Genomic DNA, 17,563 nt, shown 5'->3' with positions numbered 1-17,563 from the left:
CAATGCATCATATCCCGAGGGGGCAAATTCATGTTTATATTGAACCAAAATATGATTGCACTAATAATTTAAAAGTTGCATATAAACATGTAATTATTACATATTGATAAAGAAAGAGAAATACAACTATCATAAGCTATAACTATCAGAGTCAGTTTATTTAGATTGAATCCATTATATTAGTTCATCCCGCTAAATAATTTAAATATATTAAATTAAAATTTTATCAATCAATTTTGAAGTGGACCTAAACGAGCTAGCTTGTGTAGATTGTGGTTTTAGGTGGAGTGGGATAGGTTCGAGTTGGCGCACAAGTTTAGAAGGATTTTTTTTTCCAAAATTAAATTATGATGATATATGTATTTTACCATGAAAAGTTATGATTTTTTTATGTCAATTATCCTTACTAATATGCATATTAGTACAAATCAAGAATTACGAATTTTATTTGAGATTTTTTTATTTATGAAAAAAATGAAATTCAATGAATTATAAATTTATTATATATATATATATTTATTTATTGAAAAATGACACGTGTAACATGAATTTTGGATGGGTCGGTTCGGCTGACATATCTAAATTATTGACTATTGCTATTAAAGGTCGACAATTACTCTTAGAGATTGACCCTAAAATGGAAGCTTGTTTGACACCACGATTTAAAAAATGACATGTACCAACTGAGACAATAAACGATCAAATCAAATCAAATCAAATCGGCTGTCACGTTAATAATGTGGCAAACAACACCAATAATTACTAAATTATCAATATTTACTAATCCAAAGATTAATAATTCGATGGAAATTATCACATCACACACTCAACAAACAGTCCACAAGAACACGCTTTAAAAAAAATTTAAAAAAAAAAACACGATCCAAACTGTGGCAGTGTGCATGCATCACTGTTGGGCCCCACCCCCAGTCGAATCCATCCATCCGTCCATCTCCTCTACAGAGTCACTGCGGAAGAGAAGAGACGTGAACGAGTCTCCAATCTCCACATCGCAATTTCCTCTGTTTCCGCACGTGCACGGTGCATGCACCCTTCCACGATCTTCCATTTAGTAAGCATTTAACCCAATTAATTAATTAGTACAAATATCTTAAACTTTTTTATTTTTAAATAATATGCAAAAATATAATAAACAAAAGAGTGATACACTTTCTATCGATTCTAATAAAAAGGAAGCCCATTTTGATTTTTACTCATATATAAATATTCATTAACAAGTATTGATGACCTACCTCTTTATTCTTTTTAAAAAATAATTATTTGAAAAGTGAAGAATTAGTTGCTCTAAAAAGTTTTAATTGAAAATAAGTTAATCCTTTTATAATCATCCAACTAAATCTACCATCTCAATGAACTGATTAATTTTCTTTTTTTTTTTAAAAATAAATAAATAAATAAATAGTTGGTGCAATTCCATTGGATGATAGCGTACGTACCATAGGAAAGTCTATGGGGAAGCTTTTATAGAATTGTTTTATTCATTTCTTTTTGACCCATGACTTCTTGTCCCCTTGTCGCGTAGCGCTAAGTCCGCCGCAACAACATGGCCGCCATAATTAGTCAAACTAATCTCGATTAATTTAGTAAATCCGCTTTAAATCTTTTGGAGCATTTCCTCGCCACCACTAATCTTGATCGAGATTTCAGATATAGAAAAGTTGAGGGATAAAATTGAAAAACAAATTAAGTATTGGAAATCATTAAAAAAACACTATTGTTGGGCTCCGCATGAATAAAGTTGTCACCTCCATTATAATCTAATTATTATTGATTTTATATTAAGGTTGGAGTTGAAAAAAATTGCATTTTTTAAATTAATTTTAATATTAAAAATAAAGCGAACAGTTGAATCATAAAATAATTATTATGTTTTAGTTTTGAATGAGAGATTCCAACTTGAAATTATTAGATTATGAGGTGCTTATGTGCATATTTGCCCAAGAATGACTGCTGACAGAAAAAGGAAAGCTACGTGATAATTGATGAACACTGTAAATTTGCTATTTTAATACCAGCACGAGAAAAGGAGAGTTAGAATGGAAATGGTAGGAGAGTAGGTACAGGGTTAGGACAGCTCCTTCAAAACACGCTCTTTTTTCTCTTGCCCCTTCTCTCTCTCTCCCCCTCTCCCTCTCAGTTGCTATTGTGCTACAGAGGTGCTTCTGGTGGGGAAGCTGATGCCATGGATGTGTAAGTGGATGGTGCTGTTTTCTTCTTTTTTTTTTTCTTCTCTCCAGTCTCTCCTATCCATTAATTGTGAGCTGTGAAGTGAAAGGGTGAAGGCAAGTCTGTCCCTTCCTCATCACTTCTACAAGTTTCAGTTTTTTTTTTGTTTTTGTTTTCTCTTTGGCTCCAATTTGGTCATCTCAAGCAACGATTTGGAGGAAAGCTGTAATTTTGATAGGGTATGTGGTTCAATTGATGTTGAAAAGTTTGATTTTTGAGGTATTTTCGTTCTTTCTCGTAGGGATTTCATGTCGATGATTTTTTTTTTTTGGGTGGCATCGAGCTGTTTCCTTTCTGGATCTGCCATGCTTTTTTCTCTTCCTACTTCTCCTGTAGTTTGGATCTTCGATTTATGTGTCGTTCCTTGTTCCTTCATTTCGGAAGAAAGAAGAAATCTAGAAATGGGTACTTTACTCTTGGATGCGAGGTCTAATGGGATTTTTTTTTTTATCATTTTCTATGTTGTCCTTTCTTTGAAAAACTTCTCCTTTGCCTCTGTTGTTTCGTTTCCTTCTGAGATCTGTAAACAATCTTCGCCGAGATCTTCGAGATTTTATGGCCTCCGTTTTTAACATCTCTCTACTATATTACCGGTTGATCTTCCGTGGGAACTCTATAAGAGTAATTTTTGGATGAAATTTCTCTAGAGTTGATGACGTTTTTGCTCTCTCCTTAGTGGTTTGTGGTGGCGGTGGTGGTGTTCCACCTTTTTGACTTGAACATGCTTCCTGCCCATTTTTCTCTTCTTATCATTTCATGTGGTATGTGTTTGACAAAACTGTTATTTTTATTTTCCCTTCCTCCCTTGCTCTCTTCCTGATAAAGTTGTGCTAGGATCCGAGTATGTTCAATTCTTCCACATAAAATGACACCTGAGTATGCTCATCTCTCACTTGACTTTTTGTCTCACTAACATGTGGGAGATTCTTAGGTGTTGATGAAGCCTGATCTAACTTCGTTGGTCTAATGAGACACTTGAATCTAGTCTTCTGTGCACATGAAATAATGTTCTTGAAATAATCTCCAAGTTACTCTATGGGGTTCACATTTCTAGATGATCTCATAGATTTGACATCTGTCCCTATGAATTTGCAGGCACAATAATCAGGTCCAGGGAGGAGAAAAAAACTGGTTGGAATTTTGGATTTTGATGTTCGTTTTGTCTTCTTGAGGGGTCTCAGGGGCCAAGTCCTTTGTTATGGTGGAGGCTAAGCAAAAGAGAAGCCCCAGTAGAACCAGAACTTTTGGGACAGTACAACTGCTGGATCATATAGAGATAACAGAGAGGACCTTCTTCAGATGTTATTATCCAGTGGAAATTCTCCAGATACAAGATGTTCCTTCAAGCTTCCAGAAGTAAGGACTAATGAGAGGTCCCAAGAGGAATTAGATCCACCAATCCTTGGAGAGACAACTCCCAATTTCTCCATAAGGTAAAAGTGCTTCTTCATCTGGAGTTATTATTATTATTTTTAATAGATAGGTCATATCCTTCTTTCCCCTGGGGTTCCCCTTTTGCCCCTCAATCATATAACATATGTGTATATATATCTAAATCTATCCTTTCGAGTTTCAGTATATGTGGATTCTTTTTTGTTTGCATCTTTTGTAGTTAGTTTAATTTCCTGGAGATTTATCAACTACAATTATCAGATTCTTCTTTGTGTTCTAATTTCCCTCAAATGAATTTTAAGTTGTGCAATGATACATTTGAGATTTTCTAGATCACGTTCGAATCTTCATCATGTTATAGTTTCACTACAGATGTAGAACAGCTGCTAGAATTTATAAACTCTATCTTGTTCCTTGATTAGAAAGGAATCTAACTTTAGCAATTAGCACGGAATATATTTAGAACAAATACAGCCCCAAAGGTCATCTGATAAGCAGGTCTCCTTTGCTTTGCTTCTATCTTTTTGGGGGAACATGGAGTTGAAGATTTTGGTTACTTGGTTGTGTAGAATTGAAATTCTGTAAGTGAGTCTATTTCATTTTTTGTTCCTCAGAGATTATGTCTTTGCATCACGTCGCCAAGGGATTGAAGCTTCTTGGCCGTTTGCACCACAGTTCTTGAAGTTTTGCTTGAAGCATGGTGTCAAAGAGTTGTTGCCACCTTTTGAACACCCTGATATATTGAGAGCTAATTGTCTCATCAAATTGGAAGCAGTAACTCAACCTACTGCTGGTTTAGAAGCTGAAACAGTTTCTTCAAACTTGGATATTATTACACCAATAATTGGTGATCAATCCGATGAAGATCCTTCTAGTGTGCCAAAGGATTTAGGATTAACCTTGAAGGAACCTGTTTTAGCTCCATCCATCCATCCATCACCGAAGGAAACAAAGTCTACTTCTAACTTTGGATTATTTGTGAATGAGTTGAGCCATAGTGATGCTGGAATTCCTTCAACATCCAGGACATCTCAACAAACTGAAGAAATTTTAAGTCAGAATGGTAATCCTCTTTCTGTATCTCTAGACAGATCTACTACAACACAGTCACAGTGTGAGGTTTCTGATCCTAGCCGTGCTCTTGAAAAATTGCGCGAACCTTTGGCTAAAAGAAACAGGCTGATAATCAAATTGGCTTCATGCTCGGAGACCAGACTAACAGAAGATGCTGTAAACAATTCTGGCATGATACTGCATCCTATGGCTTCAAAGGTCTGCCCAGTCTGCAAAACATTTTCTTTTACTTCTAATACCACTCTGAATGCGCACATAGACCAATGTCTCTCGATGGAGTCTAACTCTAAGGGCGTGCAGAATAATGTTTCAATATATAAAGTCAAGCCAAAGAAGAAGAGGTTGATGGTGGATATATATGCAAGTTCTCACTGTTGCACTCTTGAAGATCTTGATAAGAGGAATGGTACAAACTGGAGTTCTGAAATGGCAATAATGACAATGCCAACTAATGGTGTGGATGTGCTGACCAAAAGACAAGTTTCACCAATTCATTCTGAATATGATAGGACCGAACCAGTTTATGTTGATTCACATGGTATAAAGCTTAGGATCTTGTCCAAGTTAAATGAACAAGAAGTATCACATGAAAAGTTTAAGCTCAGGAAACAAGCAAAAGAATCAAAGGCAAGGGAGGCTCTTTCAATTAACAAGAAAAAGCAATTTGCATCAAAACATATGAAATTGAAAGCACAAAATGAGAAATGTTTCTCATCCAACTTTATGAAGTCACAGGTAAAGGATTCACTCCACGACAAACTTTGGTACTTTTACTTGTATTTATGCTTTAATGATTCTTGAATACCAATATTTACCAAGGTCAAAAACATTAGATAGTTCAGTTTCTAAGCATTTTAGATATGTTAGGTACCATCTTGGATATCGAACATAGTTTTCTCTTTAGCGTGTTAGACAATTTCCTTTTTTCCCCATGATTAGCTATAGATCAATCATAGTATCAAGGGACACCATACAATGTAATGACATTCAACAGTAATGCTTTGATCAACTTCTTCTCAAGACACTTTTAAACTGGAGTTCTTTACTTGTCTTAACCAAGATGTTGAATATTCTTGATGGTTTTTAATAAATTTGGGAGTTTTACTCTAAGCATAGTTCAACATACTTTTGGTTTCAAGCAAAAACACTCATGATTATATTGCATTTGATTTTGCATGCTTTATTTATTTTCCCTCCTTTTCTTTATGTTTCTGATTACAATTTGGTATGACAATTTGTGGTAAACAGATCCATGTTACAGATAAGTTAGATTTCAACACAGAGAATCATCAGAAGAATGGCAAATGTCTGCCAAAAGAGAGAGACAAGATCATTACATTTGCAACAGTGAAACAGTGGGCACGAGCTAAGCGCTCACAGGTCCGAAAAAAGTCGGCCATAGAAGACAATTGTGGTACCTCTGAGGACATGGTACCTTCTCACATGAATGTTCAACTAGATTCAGGCAACTCTCCTGATATAAAAACACAAGCCGAGACATTCTCTAGGTCATCTGAAGAGCTGACTGGTTCTTCAAAAACACAGAAAGTTAATTTCATAAATAAAGCTTGTAGCATGGATGAAGAGAGGCATGGGTCTACGGAATTGCCTCAGCCAAACAGCATACATTCTGAAGATTTGACCGCAACTAATAGTCTTGTTTTGAAATTATCTAGATCATCAGGGAGCTTTACATGTTCATCAGTGTTGAAATTAAAAGAGAAGGATGTGGGGATTCGGGAAAGGTCCAATAGCACTTCTAATAGGAAAACAGTGATGAAAGCCCAGAGAGGTTCAGCTTCAGCTCCAAATGATAATGACACAACTAAGTGGCAATTTGAGAAATCATCCATCTCAAAAAAGTTATGCAGGACTGTTCCAAAAGGAGAACTTCCACCATTGAGCAATGCAAGTTCATCTAGTCCTGCAGGTTACGGTTCCCTTCTCAGAGTAGATGGAAAAGAAACAATAGGATCTAACCAATGTTCTGCACGGAGGAATAATACAATGTTTGGAGAAGGAGCTATGAATGATGTAATAGCTCAACACCCAAACATAATTGAATACCAGGAAAACAACAATTCAACAAATCTGAGCTCACAAACTCAATTCCATGAAACAGAAATTGAATCTTCAGGCATGCAAATGGAAATATCGGAGTCTAGAGATGACACGACCAGACCTTCCATGGAGAATACTGTTCCTGTTGTTCACGATAGTGTAAACTCAGAAAAGGTTGCACCATGTCTTGGTGCAGAATTAGATTCTTGTCAATCTGAAGAACATGCAAGTGAAGCCCACATAGAACAGTTCAAACAACATTTCAAATATCAAGAGAAGTTTCAAGGTGACAGTAATTCTAATGAGATGGGAGACCAGCAGATTAAATTGGCAGAGGTTAGAGGCCGAAATGATTCTCATTCGGCACGGCCAGGGCTTCTGACTGATACTGTTTCTCTTCATGAATCTAGTGGTTGTTTGACTTGTCACAATGATGAGCCAGAAAGGAGCTCATCAATAAACTCCATAAGAATTACAGCAAGTCATTCAAAGAATGTATCTACTGAAAGGGAACCATCTGGATCTCCCATTTCAACTGAGTCAACCATCTCTTTACCATCTCCGTTAGATTTCAAATTCCAAGGTGCCGAAAAGTTGTCCAGAGCTACCTGTGTCAATGATTACCATATTTCTGTAATTCCTTCTGCAAAAAGCATTGAAGTAGCTCAGGAGAGAAACTTGGAGAATATAGAACATGAAACTAAAGACAGCATGCCAGATAAAGAACTTCATCTGTGTGAGGATGATAATTGCTTATGCATCTCATGTAGAGAAAAAATTGATAAAGATTCTATACTGTTTAGACAAAATGGTGCCGACAGGACTACCACCTCAAAGTTGGTGTCAGACTTGTCCATTGGACCAAGGAACTCATCCTGTTTTACTCTATACCAGAATCATAATGATAATATGATAAACAACTCAGAGATTGGACCACCTGAAAAGTTAACTTTGCTGAAGAGCTCACCAGATTTGTCAGTCAATTTTCCAACCTGTAGCAATACATGTTCGCCCAGGCCGTCACTTCAATCACAGAATCATTCTGTTTCCAGCCCTATGCTAAGGTTGATGGGTAAAAACTTACTGGTTCAGAACTGTGATGAAGTTGTGCAAAGTCAGCCTGCATTCAATAGCACTCAACAGGTAAATCTTTCTGGTTCTGAATATGAATTGACCGACAAACACACGAAGCAGGGCAACTTTCAGTATCAGCATAATCATCTTGTTGCTAGGCCTCCTCGAACTCTTTGCCAAACTGTTCCTCCAGTTGATCACCAGATTCCACTGAATTTACCTCGAAGGCCAATTGGCGGTGGCTTTACATGGGCTCCAGTACAACCAGGTTGCACAGCTAAACTCAATCAACAGATTCAGCAATGGCAACTGCTTAAAGACCCTCATCTATCTCATCAAATAATGGATCAGGTGATTGTGATTGATGATCCTCCGCATGAGAATGATGCAAGAGGCTTCCTAACAAGTTCAGCAAGCAATTTCCCTCCCCCAAATTCAGTTCATCATCCTTTGCCTCATACTTCATTCTCCTGCTATCCATTACAAAACCAAATGGTAGAACATGTGAGACCCTTGTTCCCTAATGCTTATTCGAGTGCCAGTGCCAGTTTTATGAGTCAGAAAATCACCTCAGAAAACCAGGGTCCCCTTGTGCCAAGCCCCACCTTATTCCAGTCCCTCCCAGGTCAAAGGGCACCTGTTACGTACTACTCTAGGAACCTGCATTGGTCATAAACAAAGACCTCTATGTAAGTCATTTGACAGATGAACTTTCATGCATCAAGCAAATGATATTCTCATTACATGAACTAGCTGGTAAGACCTTGTTCTCGGTTCCATGTTCTGATACTCATGCTTAAAGGATTACATGTATTTCTTTCGTGGTGTGGTTATAAATTCACTTCGGGTAGTTTCGATCTCTTTTAAGATTAATAGTAAAGCATTTACTAGTTGTTCATCTGGTTGCTTATTTGGCTGCATCCATGCGTGTGTTAAATGCTATATGCCAACTATTTCCCTAAGTATCTATGTAAACTGTCTATTTGTTCATATGTTCATTCTAACTACCAAATCTAGTTCCTAAGAGTGCATCTTACTTTTGCGTTGACCATGTAGCATTTTCATCCTTGATTAGTCATTCAATCCATTTAGCATGCATGTACATGTCTGTTTCATTGTTTTTTACTGGAACTTTGAAAAAGAAATTTTTTATATAGTTATCCTTTTCATCAAATAGAAATGAAGATAGGTATGCATTGCTTGTTAAAATTGTTTCCTCTTATAATTATTTTGACATTAAATAATTAATAAACAAAATTAATCCCTTTTTCTCCTGGGGTTTGCTTTAATAATTTGAATATCTTTGACAACAAAGAATTATGGATTTTCTTTTGATAATGAAAATTAAACCTCACACTCAAGCTTTGCTATCCCACTATCTAATTTAATAAATTAATATCATAATTATACAATTCAAGATGTGGATCATTCACTTGGCCATTGTTACTACAAAAAAAAAATCGAGTTTTCACAAAGAGAAAGAGAAGATATCATCGATTAATCAAGGATATCAAGGATATCTAATTAATTCTTTCTGCGTCAATTAAAGAAAACAAGCAATAAACAAGATGAAATCTTTGAATAAACAATATGAAGTCAAGTCTAAATTTGGCCCAAGTTCTTCTTCTCTCCTTCGGCCTCCGACGGCGGCAGCTGGTTGAGATCGAACGCCAACGGCGGACGCGCCGCTCCCCGGGGCGGAGCTGATCGAGCTGCTTCTCTCAACCGTTTCAGCGCATACACAGCAATCCACTCTTTCTTGGACAACACTGGCAGCTCCTTCGCCTCCATCAACGGACTTGTTTTAACGGCGGCGTCTCTGATTGTGATTCCGCTCCCGGAATGGACGTTCATGTGGCCTCCCAACGCTTGGTAAGAAGAGAACCTCTTGTGGCACACGAAGCACTCGCACTCACGAGGAGGAGCAATACCTGCGGACGTGCTGCACTCGCCGTTTCCCTCCGTATCATCCTTGATCCCTCTCCTCTTGATTAATTTTTTGCTCTGTAATCTTTCGCGTTCAGTCATGATCAAGAGGAAGTTGGTGTTGGCGACGAGAGAAGGAGGGCCTCCATCGCCGCCAACATCCGCCGCCGCCGCCGCCGCCGATATCTCTATTTTGGCCAATTGTGCGGGGGGATTTGGATCGGCGCCTCGGTATTTCCTCTCCGGGTGGCTCCTCAGGTGGCCATGCATGGCTTTACGCGAAACGAACTTCTTCTTGCACTCCGGGCACGTCGCAACAGAAGCCGCCGCCGCCGCCGCCGCCCCCTCCTCCTCGCTCCGGCCAGGGGCTCCTCCTGATTCCATCGAGATCAAGATCAACTACGAATCGTGTGATGAGAAGAGAAGTGATCTTAGTGCACAAGAAGATAGTTTTGAGGGCTTCCAGGTTTGGTACAACAGATTTTTAACAAAAAAAAAGAAAAAAAAAAATAAAGAGAAAAACACGTGTGCTTCTGCTTAAAAAAATATAAAAATCTTTCAGAAAGACCAGGTCACAATTAGAATCATCTAGCATTTGTTTGATTCATAAAACAAAGTCTTGATTTCATTTATTTATTTATTTATTTTTACAATCAAATAATCGAATGCCATTGTTTGATAGACCTATATATATATACATAGATTTCATCCGAATCCAACTAAGAAATCTTAGAAACCTTTCCAAAAGGCAAGAATCTCTTGAAAGATTTCAGCTATGAGATCTCTATTAGAAGTCTCTATGAACGCATTGAACTCATCTCGGATCTCATAAATCTTGCCAAAGTTCACCAGGTATCTCATGCAGGCACTCTTCAGCCTAGGCAAGCAGTAAAGGTCAGCAGCCTGCAGCCTCTCAAGCACGTTGCTAGCGTCCATGTCTTCCAGTAAGCTGTCATGGCACGCTTCCTTGAGTTCCGATACGTCGTACTTATCGGCGGCATGGAGGAGGGCGATCCGGTGGCTCAAGAATTCCTCCGGCTGGAAGTTGCCGTAGATGTAGTGGAGGAAGGCCCGGCAAGCCTCAAGTGACATGTCCGATATGTTCACCGCGGAGAGCTCCTTCTCCCTGAGATTGTGGGAGAACATGCTGCGGAACACCGGCGATCTTGCTGCTAGGATGGCACGGTGGGCGCTGATACTGCCGCCGTCTGCAGCGTTGACGGTGATGTCGGTGTGGATGCCCTCAGTCAGCATCTGGCCGAGGCAGGCAAGGGTCGTGTTCATCGAACGCCTCTCGATGTGGTAGTTGGACCAGATGGAGGAAGGCTCTCCACCCTGCGTGTAGATATCAGAGCTATTTCACAATCCAGAGAAGAACATGTAGATATCAGTTGAGGAAAGGAGGCAAAGTGATTGAAATTTGAAACAAATTGATTTAGATGTTACCAATTGAATATGGAATGTGCAGCAAATAGGAAGGAAGTTGCAGGGAATAGTTGCTTACTGATGAAGGTAAAATCTTTAGATCAAGGAACTCGATGTCAATGATCAATCTTCCACTCGACAAATCGTCGAGTGCCAGTACGAAATCGTCATTGTTCTTCAGTAACTTGTCACAAACTTCTGCAGATAAAAACAGAAAACTTGTGCTTGTGAACAAAACAGCAAGACGAGAACATGCCCTGTTCTATTGAGGAGAACACTTCTGACCTGGGTGGACAACAGTCTTGCGGGAGGAGGATGACACGGAGACGAACTTGATGTTGAAGGACGCAATGGGCGGCTGCTTTCTGGTTAGATTGCACATCTCGGGGAAAAGCTTCACGTACAACTGCTTGTTCTTCTCTACGCTGAGATACCTTCCGATCAAGGAAAGCAAATCAACCGAAAAAAAAAGCGATAAATTTTGGGGGAACTCTAAATCGTACCAATTCCAGAGGCCGACCTTGAAGGGGTCGGACTTACGGTAAGTGCAGGAGGCGATGTTTTCGATCCGCCATTGCGCCAGGCGCTGCGCCGTCTCCACCCGGTACGCCTGCTCGTTCATCGATGACGATGACGACGCCGGTGCGGCCGCGACCTCATTAATGCAATCGAAGATCCGGAAGAGAGAAGGAACAGAAACTGGAAGAGATTAACGTTCTACAGCACGCAAGGCACCTGGAATCGCTTCTGCGCGCCGTGGCGATGGAGTTGGAGGATGGCGCAGGGAAGGGGAAGGCTGCGTCGCTCGGTTACGATAAAGTTTGCACTTTTATATTTTAAATGATCTTGGCTTCATACGTTATTTTATTGTCCATCACACGTGATCACGAAGATCCGTTTTGGGAATGCATAGTGCCACGAGCGCCCGATCCGTCGCTTGCCGCTGCCGCTTCGCCATCCGGTCACCGCTGGGCCACCAGATCGAGCTTAATCGACGCGCCACTCGTCAGCGTGCTTCAACATCGGATTCCGACCGAGTTGTAAAATATAAATAAAAATAATGAATAATATAAATATATATATATATATTGCCCTATATATAGAACTGAAATCCTAGGCATCCGGCTCCTGCGCTCCCCGTGCGCGACAGCCGACCTCCACGCGTTCCGCCGCCGTTCTTCGCCGTCCGATCACCGGACCGGACCCGTTGGCCGCAATCCCGGACTCGTTTGAAGCGCAACTCGACAATACACCTCCGGCCAAATCGCGGCCGGAATCCAGGCCGGACCGCCGGCGAGTTGCGGTTCCAACGGGCCCGGTCCGGCGGCCGACGGTGGTCGGACGGCGATGATTCCGAGGAGAAACACTGTGTAAGGGACGGCTGAGATTGAATGCGCGATCGGATGAACGGTCGGGATTCCGGTGCTCACGGGTGCTCAGGACGACGGTGCTCAGGATAGCCGTTTCGTATATATATATATATATATATATATATATATATATATATATATATATATATATATATATATATATATACACGCAGAAAAAACGCGATCCGTGCGCACGCGATCCCGGCCGTTGATCGCGAAAAATCAACCGTTTATTAAAAAAATTCACTGTAGTTTCTCTGTGTCGTCGGCGCTCGCCGCTGCCGCTCCCCCGTCCGACCACCGCCGACCACCGGACCGGATTCGCACCCGACTTTTGGCTGGAATCCGACCGAATCCGACCACCGGACCCGGAAATGCCGGTGAGTTGCGCATCTCGGCGTCGACGCGTCGACCGCGGCCGGTGGACCGGAGATTGTCCGGCCGACAGTGGACGTTGGGCACTGTGATCCGATGCCGGAATGTGCTATATATATATATATATACGGCGGCGGATATATATATATATATATATATATATATAAAATATTAAATGATATATTTATTTTATGACGGTTCCTTTTTCCATTTTTGGAGGTAAAATCAAGCGTTTGTTCCATTTAAAGAATTATAAATAAAAATAATGAATATTAGAAAGTAAAAGATTTATCATGTCGCCCTTTATATAGTAATTGAAATTTAGGAAATGAGGATTAAGGAAATGAGATTTGAATGTTTTAGAGAGAGAAATAGTATTTATAGGATACTTTTATTATTAAAATATTTTATAAATTAATTTTTAATTAAAGAAAGTTACTTTGAGAAATTAAGCTAAAAAAGGTATATTTAGGCTGCGTCGGTGGGAGGCCATAAACAGCATCCGACCCGTTAAGCACCATTATTAACGCCATTCCTATTGATTGGATGGTGGACCCGCTTAAGTGAGCTGGCGCACACACAGATGTACCCAGCACCATTTGCTTACTCATCCTTTTATTCGCAAGGACGTCAGGGGCCCACCATACTGTGGGGGTAATGTGGAGCGGTGGATATCACGATACGACAGATATACGAATATCGAAACGAGTACGGACACGAGACCGGTTCCATCGATTCGTTATACGAAAATATAATAATTTTAGCCACCGACGGCCGCTGCTTCCCCTTTCTTCGTCTCCTCTTCCTCCGAAGGCGACGCCTTCTGAGGATCTCCTTCTCTTCGATCGCAATGTGGGCGGGCGGCATCGAGTAATCCTTCTCCTCTGCCTTCCTCTTGCGATCTCCGATCGCGTGCCGTCGGTTACGCCGTCGAAATCGCTGCCGAGTCCTCCAAATCCAGCCTGGTGCCGTTTTCCGCTCCTCGTCAAAACCAAGTCTTCTTCTTGCCCATTTCTTTTCGTTCTTTTCGGTGGGAGATCCTTTCGGGGATCTTGATTATTATTATTAACAGAGGTTGGTGGCGGGTTAATCTGCGGAAAACTCGGTTTTTGTCAGTTTTTCCTTGGTGGGGGCTTTTGTTAGATTTAAAATTTTTGGCTGTTTCGTCGAAGATTTGTGCTCTTCTGTAAGCCCGCATCATTTGCATCGGAGATTTGATTGTTCTCTGTTGGATTTGGTGGAGAAGCGAGGATTCGAATTGAATGCGAGGCGATTTTGTTGTCTATGGGGCGCAACGCATTTTGGTTTCAGAAGATGTGCAAGTTCGGGAGGACGAAAGGACCTGAGTCCAGAGGAGACAGGTACCATGGGCTGAAACTAGGAGGCGAGGCGAAGGCGGAGAAGATGAAGGAGAGGTCCAAGCTAAAGCTTTGGATGATGAGGACGATGACCACCGTTCTGTTCTGGACGTGCATCCTCCAGCTCACGGTGCTGCGGGAGTCGTGGGGGTCCAGGGTCCTGAAAGCTTGGCCTTCTTGCTTTACGCCGCCGGATTCACCGCTTAACGTGCAACTCACCCCAGTCGTCGACAAGATTGCTCTTCCCCCCAAAAGTGAGTTATTTATTTTCATGATTTTGATTCTGTATGAATGATATCTGTTAATAACCTACAGATTTGCATTGCAAACAGCATTGCATAGTTGTTGTTTGATATGTTGGATGCGTGATTTCTTTTCTTTCTTTCAAACCCAAAATGTTTGATTTCTTGGTCCTTGTTTCCATTTGCCTTTTCTTCTTTGACTTTGGAAATTTCCTTCTTTGACTTTGGAAATTAATGGTTAACTTGCATTACCTTTGTGCTTCCTCATGGTTCCTAACCATTGGTTTGTGCCCATTATGATTTTTTTTTTGACTCATTTTGCGCTTGTGATTCCTTTATTTGTGGCGCACCAATGCTACTTGTTTCTTTTAAACCACTATTAGTGCTTGTTTCGTCATCTCTTCCTCATGATGACATGCCCAGGATTTTCCAATCGTTTATAGTCATACGCTTTTGCTGTGGTCACAAAAATCTCTAACCACCAGATAGAAGGAAATCGTTGAATATTTTTAGATGTAATCTAAGCATAACTATCTCCTCGTGTCATATTTTTAGCTGTAGTCTAAGCATAACTATCTCCTCCTGTCATATTTTTAGCTGTAATTTAAGCATAATTATCTCCTCCTGTCTATGAATTTATTTATTTTCCTCAAATATGCTTTTTTTTTTTGTCTCTAGGAATCTACAGAAATAATGGGTACCTAATGATCTCATGCAATGGTGGGCTTAACCAAATGCGAGCAGCGGTAAAGGATTTGATGAACACTTTGCTCTTCAAATCGGATAATATATGTCATCACTTTGCTTTGCATGAGAATGCCAACGAGTAATGACTGATGAAACAATGTTTTCTTCAGATATGTGATATGGTGGCTATTGCAAGATATTTAAATGTGACACTCATAGTGCCAGAGTTGGATAAGACATCTTTTTGGGCTGATCCCAGGTGTGTGTGAATTTCTACTTATTTTTCATAACAGTTTGTTCAAATTTCATTCTGGCACTCACTAAATTGGTATGTCCTGATATTTCAGCGAATTCCAAGACATTTTTGATGTCGATCACTTTATCACTTCATTACGAGATGAGGTTCGGATATTGAAAGAACTACCACCTAGATTAAAGAATAAGGCTGAACTAGGAATGGTGTACTCTATGCCACCTATTAGTTGGTCCGATTTGTCTTACTACTATGATCAGGTTGGTTAATTCTTTTTGAAGCATGGTGAAACAATGTTGTTTAATTGTTATTAAACTACTATAGTACTAATAGTAATGTCGTTTTGCCAACTAGATTCTTCCTTTGGTGAAGAAGTACAAGGTTGTGCACTTCAATAGGACAGATGCAAGGCTTGCAAATAATGGCTTACCAATAGAGATTCAGAAGTTACGTTGCCGAGTGAACTATGATGCTCTGAGATTCACTTCTCAGATTGAAGAATTGGGTAGACGGGTGGTGAGAATTCTGCAGAAAAATGGCCCCGTTTTGGTTCTTCATTTAAGATATGAGATGGACATGTTAGCTTTTTCTGGATGTACTCATGGTTGCACTAGTGAAGAGGCAGAAGAGTTGACAAGAATGAGGTATAATAGTTTTTTTCACTTATGTTAAGTCTAATTTCTTTGGTTTCTATGAGCACCTACATGGTATCTAATATACAGGTATGCATATCCGTGGTGGAAAGAGAAAGTTATCGACTCTGAAACAAAGAGGAAAGATGGACTGTGCCCCTTAACACCTGAAGAGATTGCTCTTATTTTGAGAGCACTAGAGATAGATCGCAATATCCAAGTATATATAGCAGCTGGAGAAATATTTGGTGGGAAAAGAAGAATGGAAGTCCTCTCTGATGCATTTCCAAATCTGGTGTGTTTATGTTAGAGTTTGTCATTGGTTAGCTATCTTTTAGTTCTTATTTTCCATAATTAGCTTTCTGATCTATGGACAGGTGAGAAAGGAAATATTATTGGGACAATCAGATCTGAAATATTTCCAAAACCACTCGTCGCAAATGGCAGCATTAGATTACATTGTTTCTTTGAATAGTGATATCTTTATACCAACCTACGACGGAAACATGGCTAAAGTTGTTGAGGGCCATCGCAGGTACCACCATCCTTTCCATCTCTTCAACAAGCATATTGTTTCAGTTGAAGAATTTCTTTATGGCTCAACATATAGCCAATGCCCTTTGGCTAATGATGATAAATCTTATTTCCTTGTTTGTGTGCTAAATCTTAAATAACAAGAGTAATTGCTGTCACCTTGTACTCATCTTTCCTAAGGTTATCTGTTGTATGATTTGCAGAGCCTTGGGTTTCAAGAAGACCATCGTCTTAGACCGAAAACTCCTTGTTGAACTGATTGACCAGTACAATAACGGAACTCTAGGGTGGGATGACTTTTCTTTATCGGTCAAGGCCGCTCATGCTAATCGCATGGGATGGCCTACTTGGCGATCGGTAATTCCCGACAGGCCTAAGGAAGAAGACTATTTCTATGCCAATCCACAAGAGTGTCTCCCACAAACTGACAAGTCATGGACTTCATGAGCTCTATCATTGTGCCATTCCCACCCAGATCACCACATTTTGGAGAACATCAACTGATCAGTCTGCTACAATCCTCCTCGCTCGACTATAAGAAAACATGGAGATTTCCCTTCTGAAAATCTTGATGTACAAGAAAAGGTTAGCATACTGGAGGAGTCATCATCATTCATGCAGCTTCTCAAATATACATATTTGTTACATATCATTCTCTCTTCAAAATAAATCTGATTCTTGTACATAAAGATGAGTGGGAATAGATCAAAAACTCTGGCAATTTTCAGCTGATTGTACAGCATAGGAGATGGAAAAGACTAATTTATCTGAATTCACGATCTTGTTGGATGACAGTTCCCTTATCTCTCTGATGATTGAAAATGTGAACTTTATATTCCAGTAAATCAAGTCATATTTATGCATTTGGTATCGAATTTGTTTAGTTCCATTAGATTGTCATGATGCATGATGC

The 17,563-nt window shown here is 39.9% G+C and overlaps 3 protein-coding genes across 4 annotated transcripts; 2 read left to right on the top strand and 1 right to left on the bottom strand.

Moving 5' to 3' along the window:
* Nucleotides 1-2,095: 2,095 nt before the first annotated feature.
* Nucleotides 2,096-8,715, top strand: LOC141815428 (uncharacterized). Of its 2 annotated transcripts, none has more exons than XM_074703374.1 (4): nt 2,096-2,211; nt 3,343-3,680; nt 4,254-5,448; nt 5,962-8,715. In XM_074703374.1, exons 2-4 carry the CDS (start codon nt 3,547-3,549, stop codon nt 8,521-8,523), a joined length of 3,891 nt encoding a protein of 1,296 aa, XP_074559475.1. In that variant the 5' UTR covers nt 2,096-2,211; nt 3,343-3,546; the 3' UTR covers nt 8,524-8,715. The 2 variants fall into 2 exon arrangements, with proteins under 2 accessions (XP_074559475.1, XP_074559476.1); XM_074703375.1 differs by lacking the exon at nt 2,096-2,211 and adding an exon at nt 2,388-2,426.
* Nucleotides 8,716-10,503: 1,788 nt separating this feature from the next.
* LOC141815626 (BTB/POZ domain-containing protein At1g55760-like) lies at nt 10,504-11,821 on the bottom strand. The gene is made up of 4 exons (XM_074703576.1): nt 11,703-11,821; nt 11,485-11,633; nt 11,279-11,397; nt 10,504-11,109 (listed from the first exon to the last, which is right to left on the bottom strand). Exons 1-4 carry the CDS (start codon nt 11,819-11,821, stop codon nt 10,504-10,506), a joined length of 993 nt encoding a protein of 330 aa, XP_074559677.1.
* A 1,946-nt stretch (nt 11,822-13,767) lies between these two features.
* Nucleotides 13,768-17,444, top strand: LOC141814391 (rhamnogalacturonan I rhamnosyltransferase 1-like). Its single transcript, XM_074702349.1, has 8 exons — nt 13,768-14,556; nt 15,223-15,290; nt 15,402-15,490; nt 15,579-15,744; nt 15,839-16,128; nt 16,207-16,411; nt 16,494-16,651; nt 16,854-17,444. The coding sequence occupies exons 1-8, from the start codon at nt 14,229-14,231 to the stop codon at nt 17,095-17,097; spliced, it is 1,548 nt and encodes a 515-aa protein (XP_074558450.1). The 5' UTR covers nt 13,768-14,228; the 3' UTR covers nt 17,098-17,444.
* The last annotated feature ends 119 nt before the right edge of the window (nt 17,445-17,563 follow it).

This window comes from Curcuma longa, chromosome 21 (genome assembly GCF_044706935.1).
Source record: "Curcuma longa cultivar G26 ecotype Majalengka, Jawa Barat chromosome 21, ITB_CL_G26_1.1, whole genome shotgun sequence".
In the NCBI taxonomy this organism is placed as follows: Eukaryota; Viridiplantae; Streptophyta; class Magnoliopsida; order Zingiberales; family Zingiberaceae; genus Curcuma; species Curcuma longa.
This window is presented reverse-complemented; position numbering and strand designations above follow the sequence as displayed.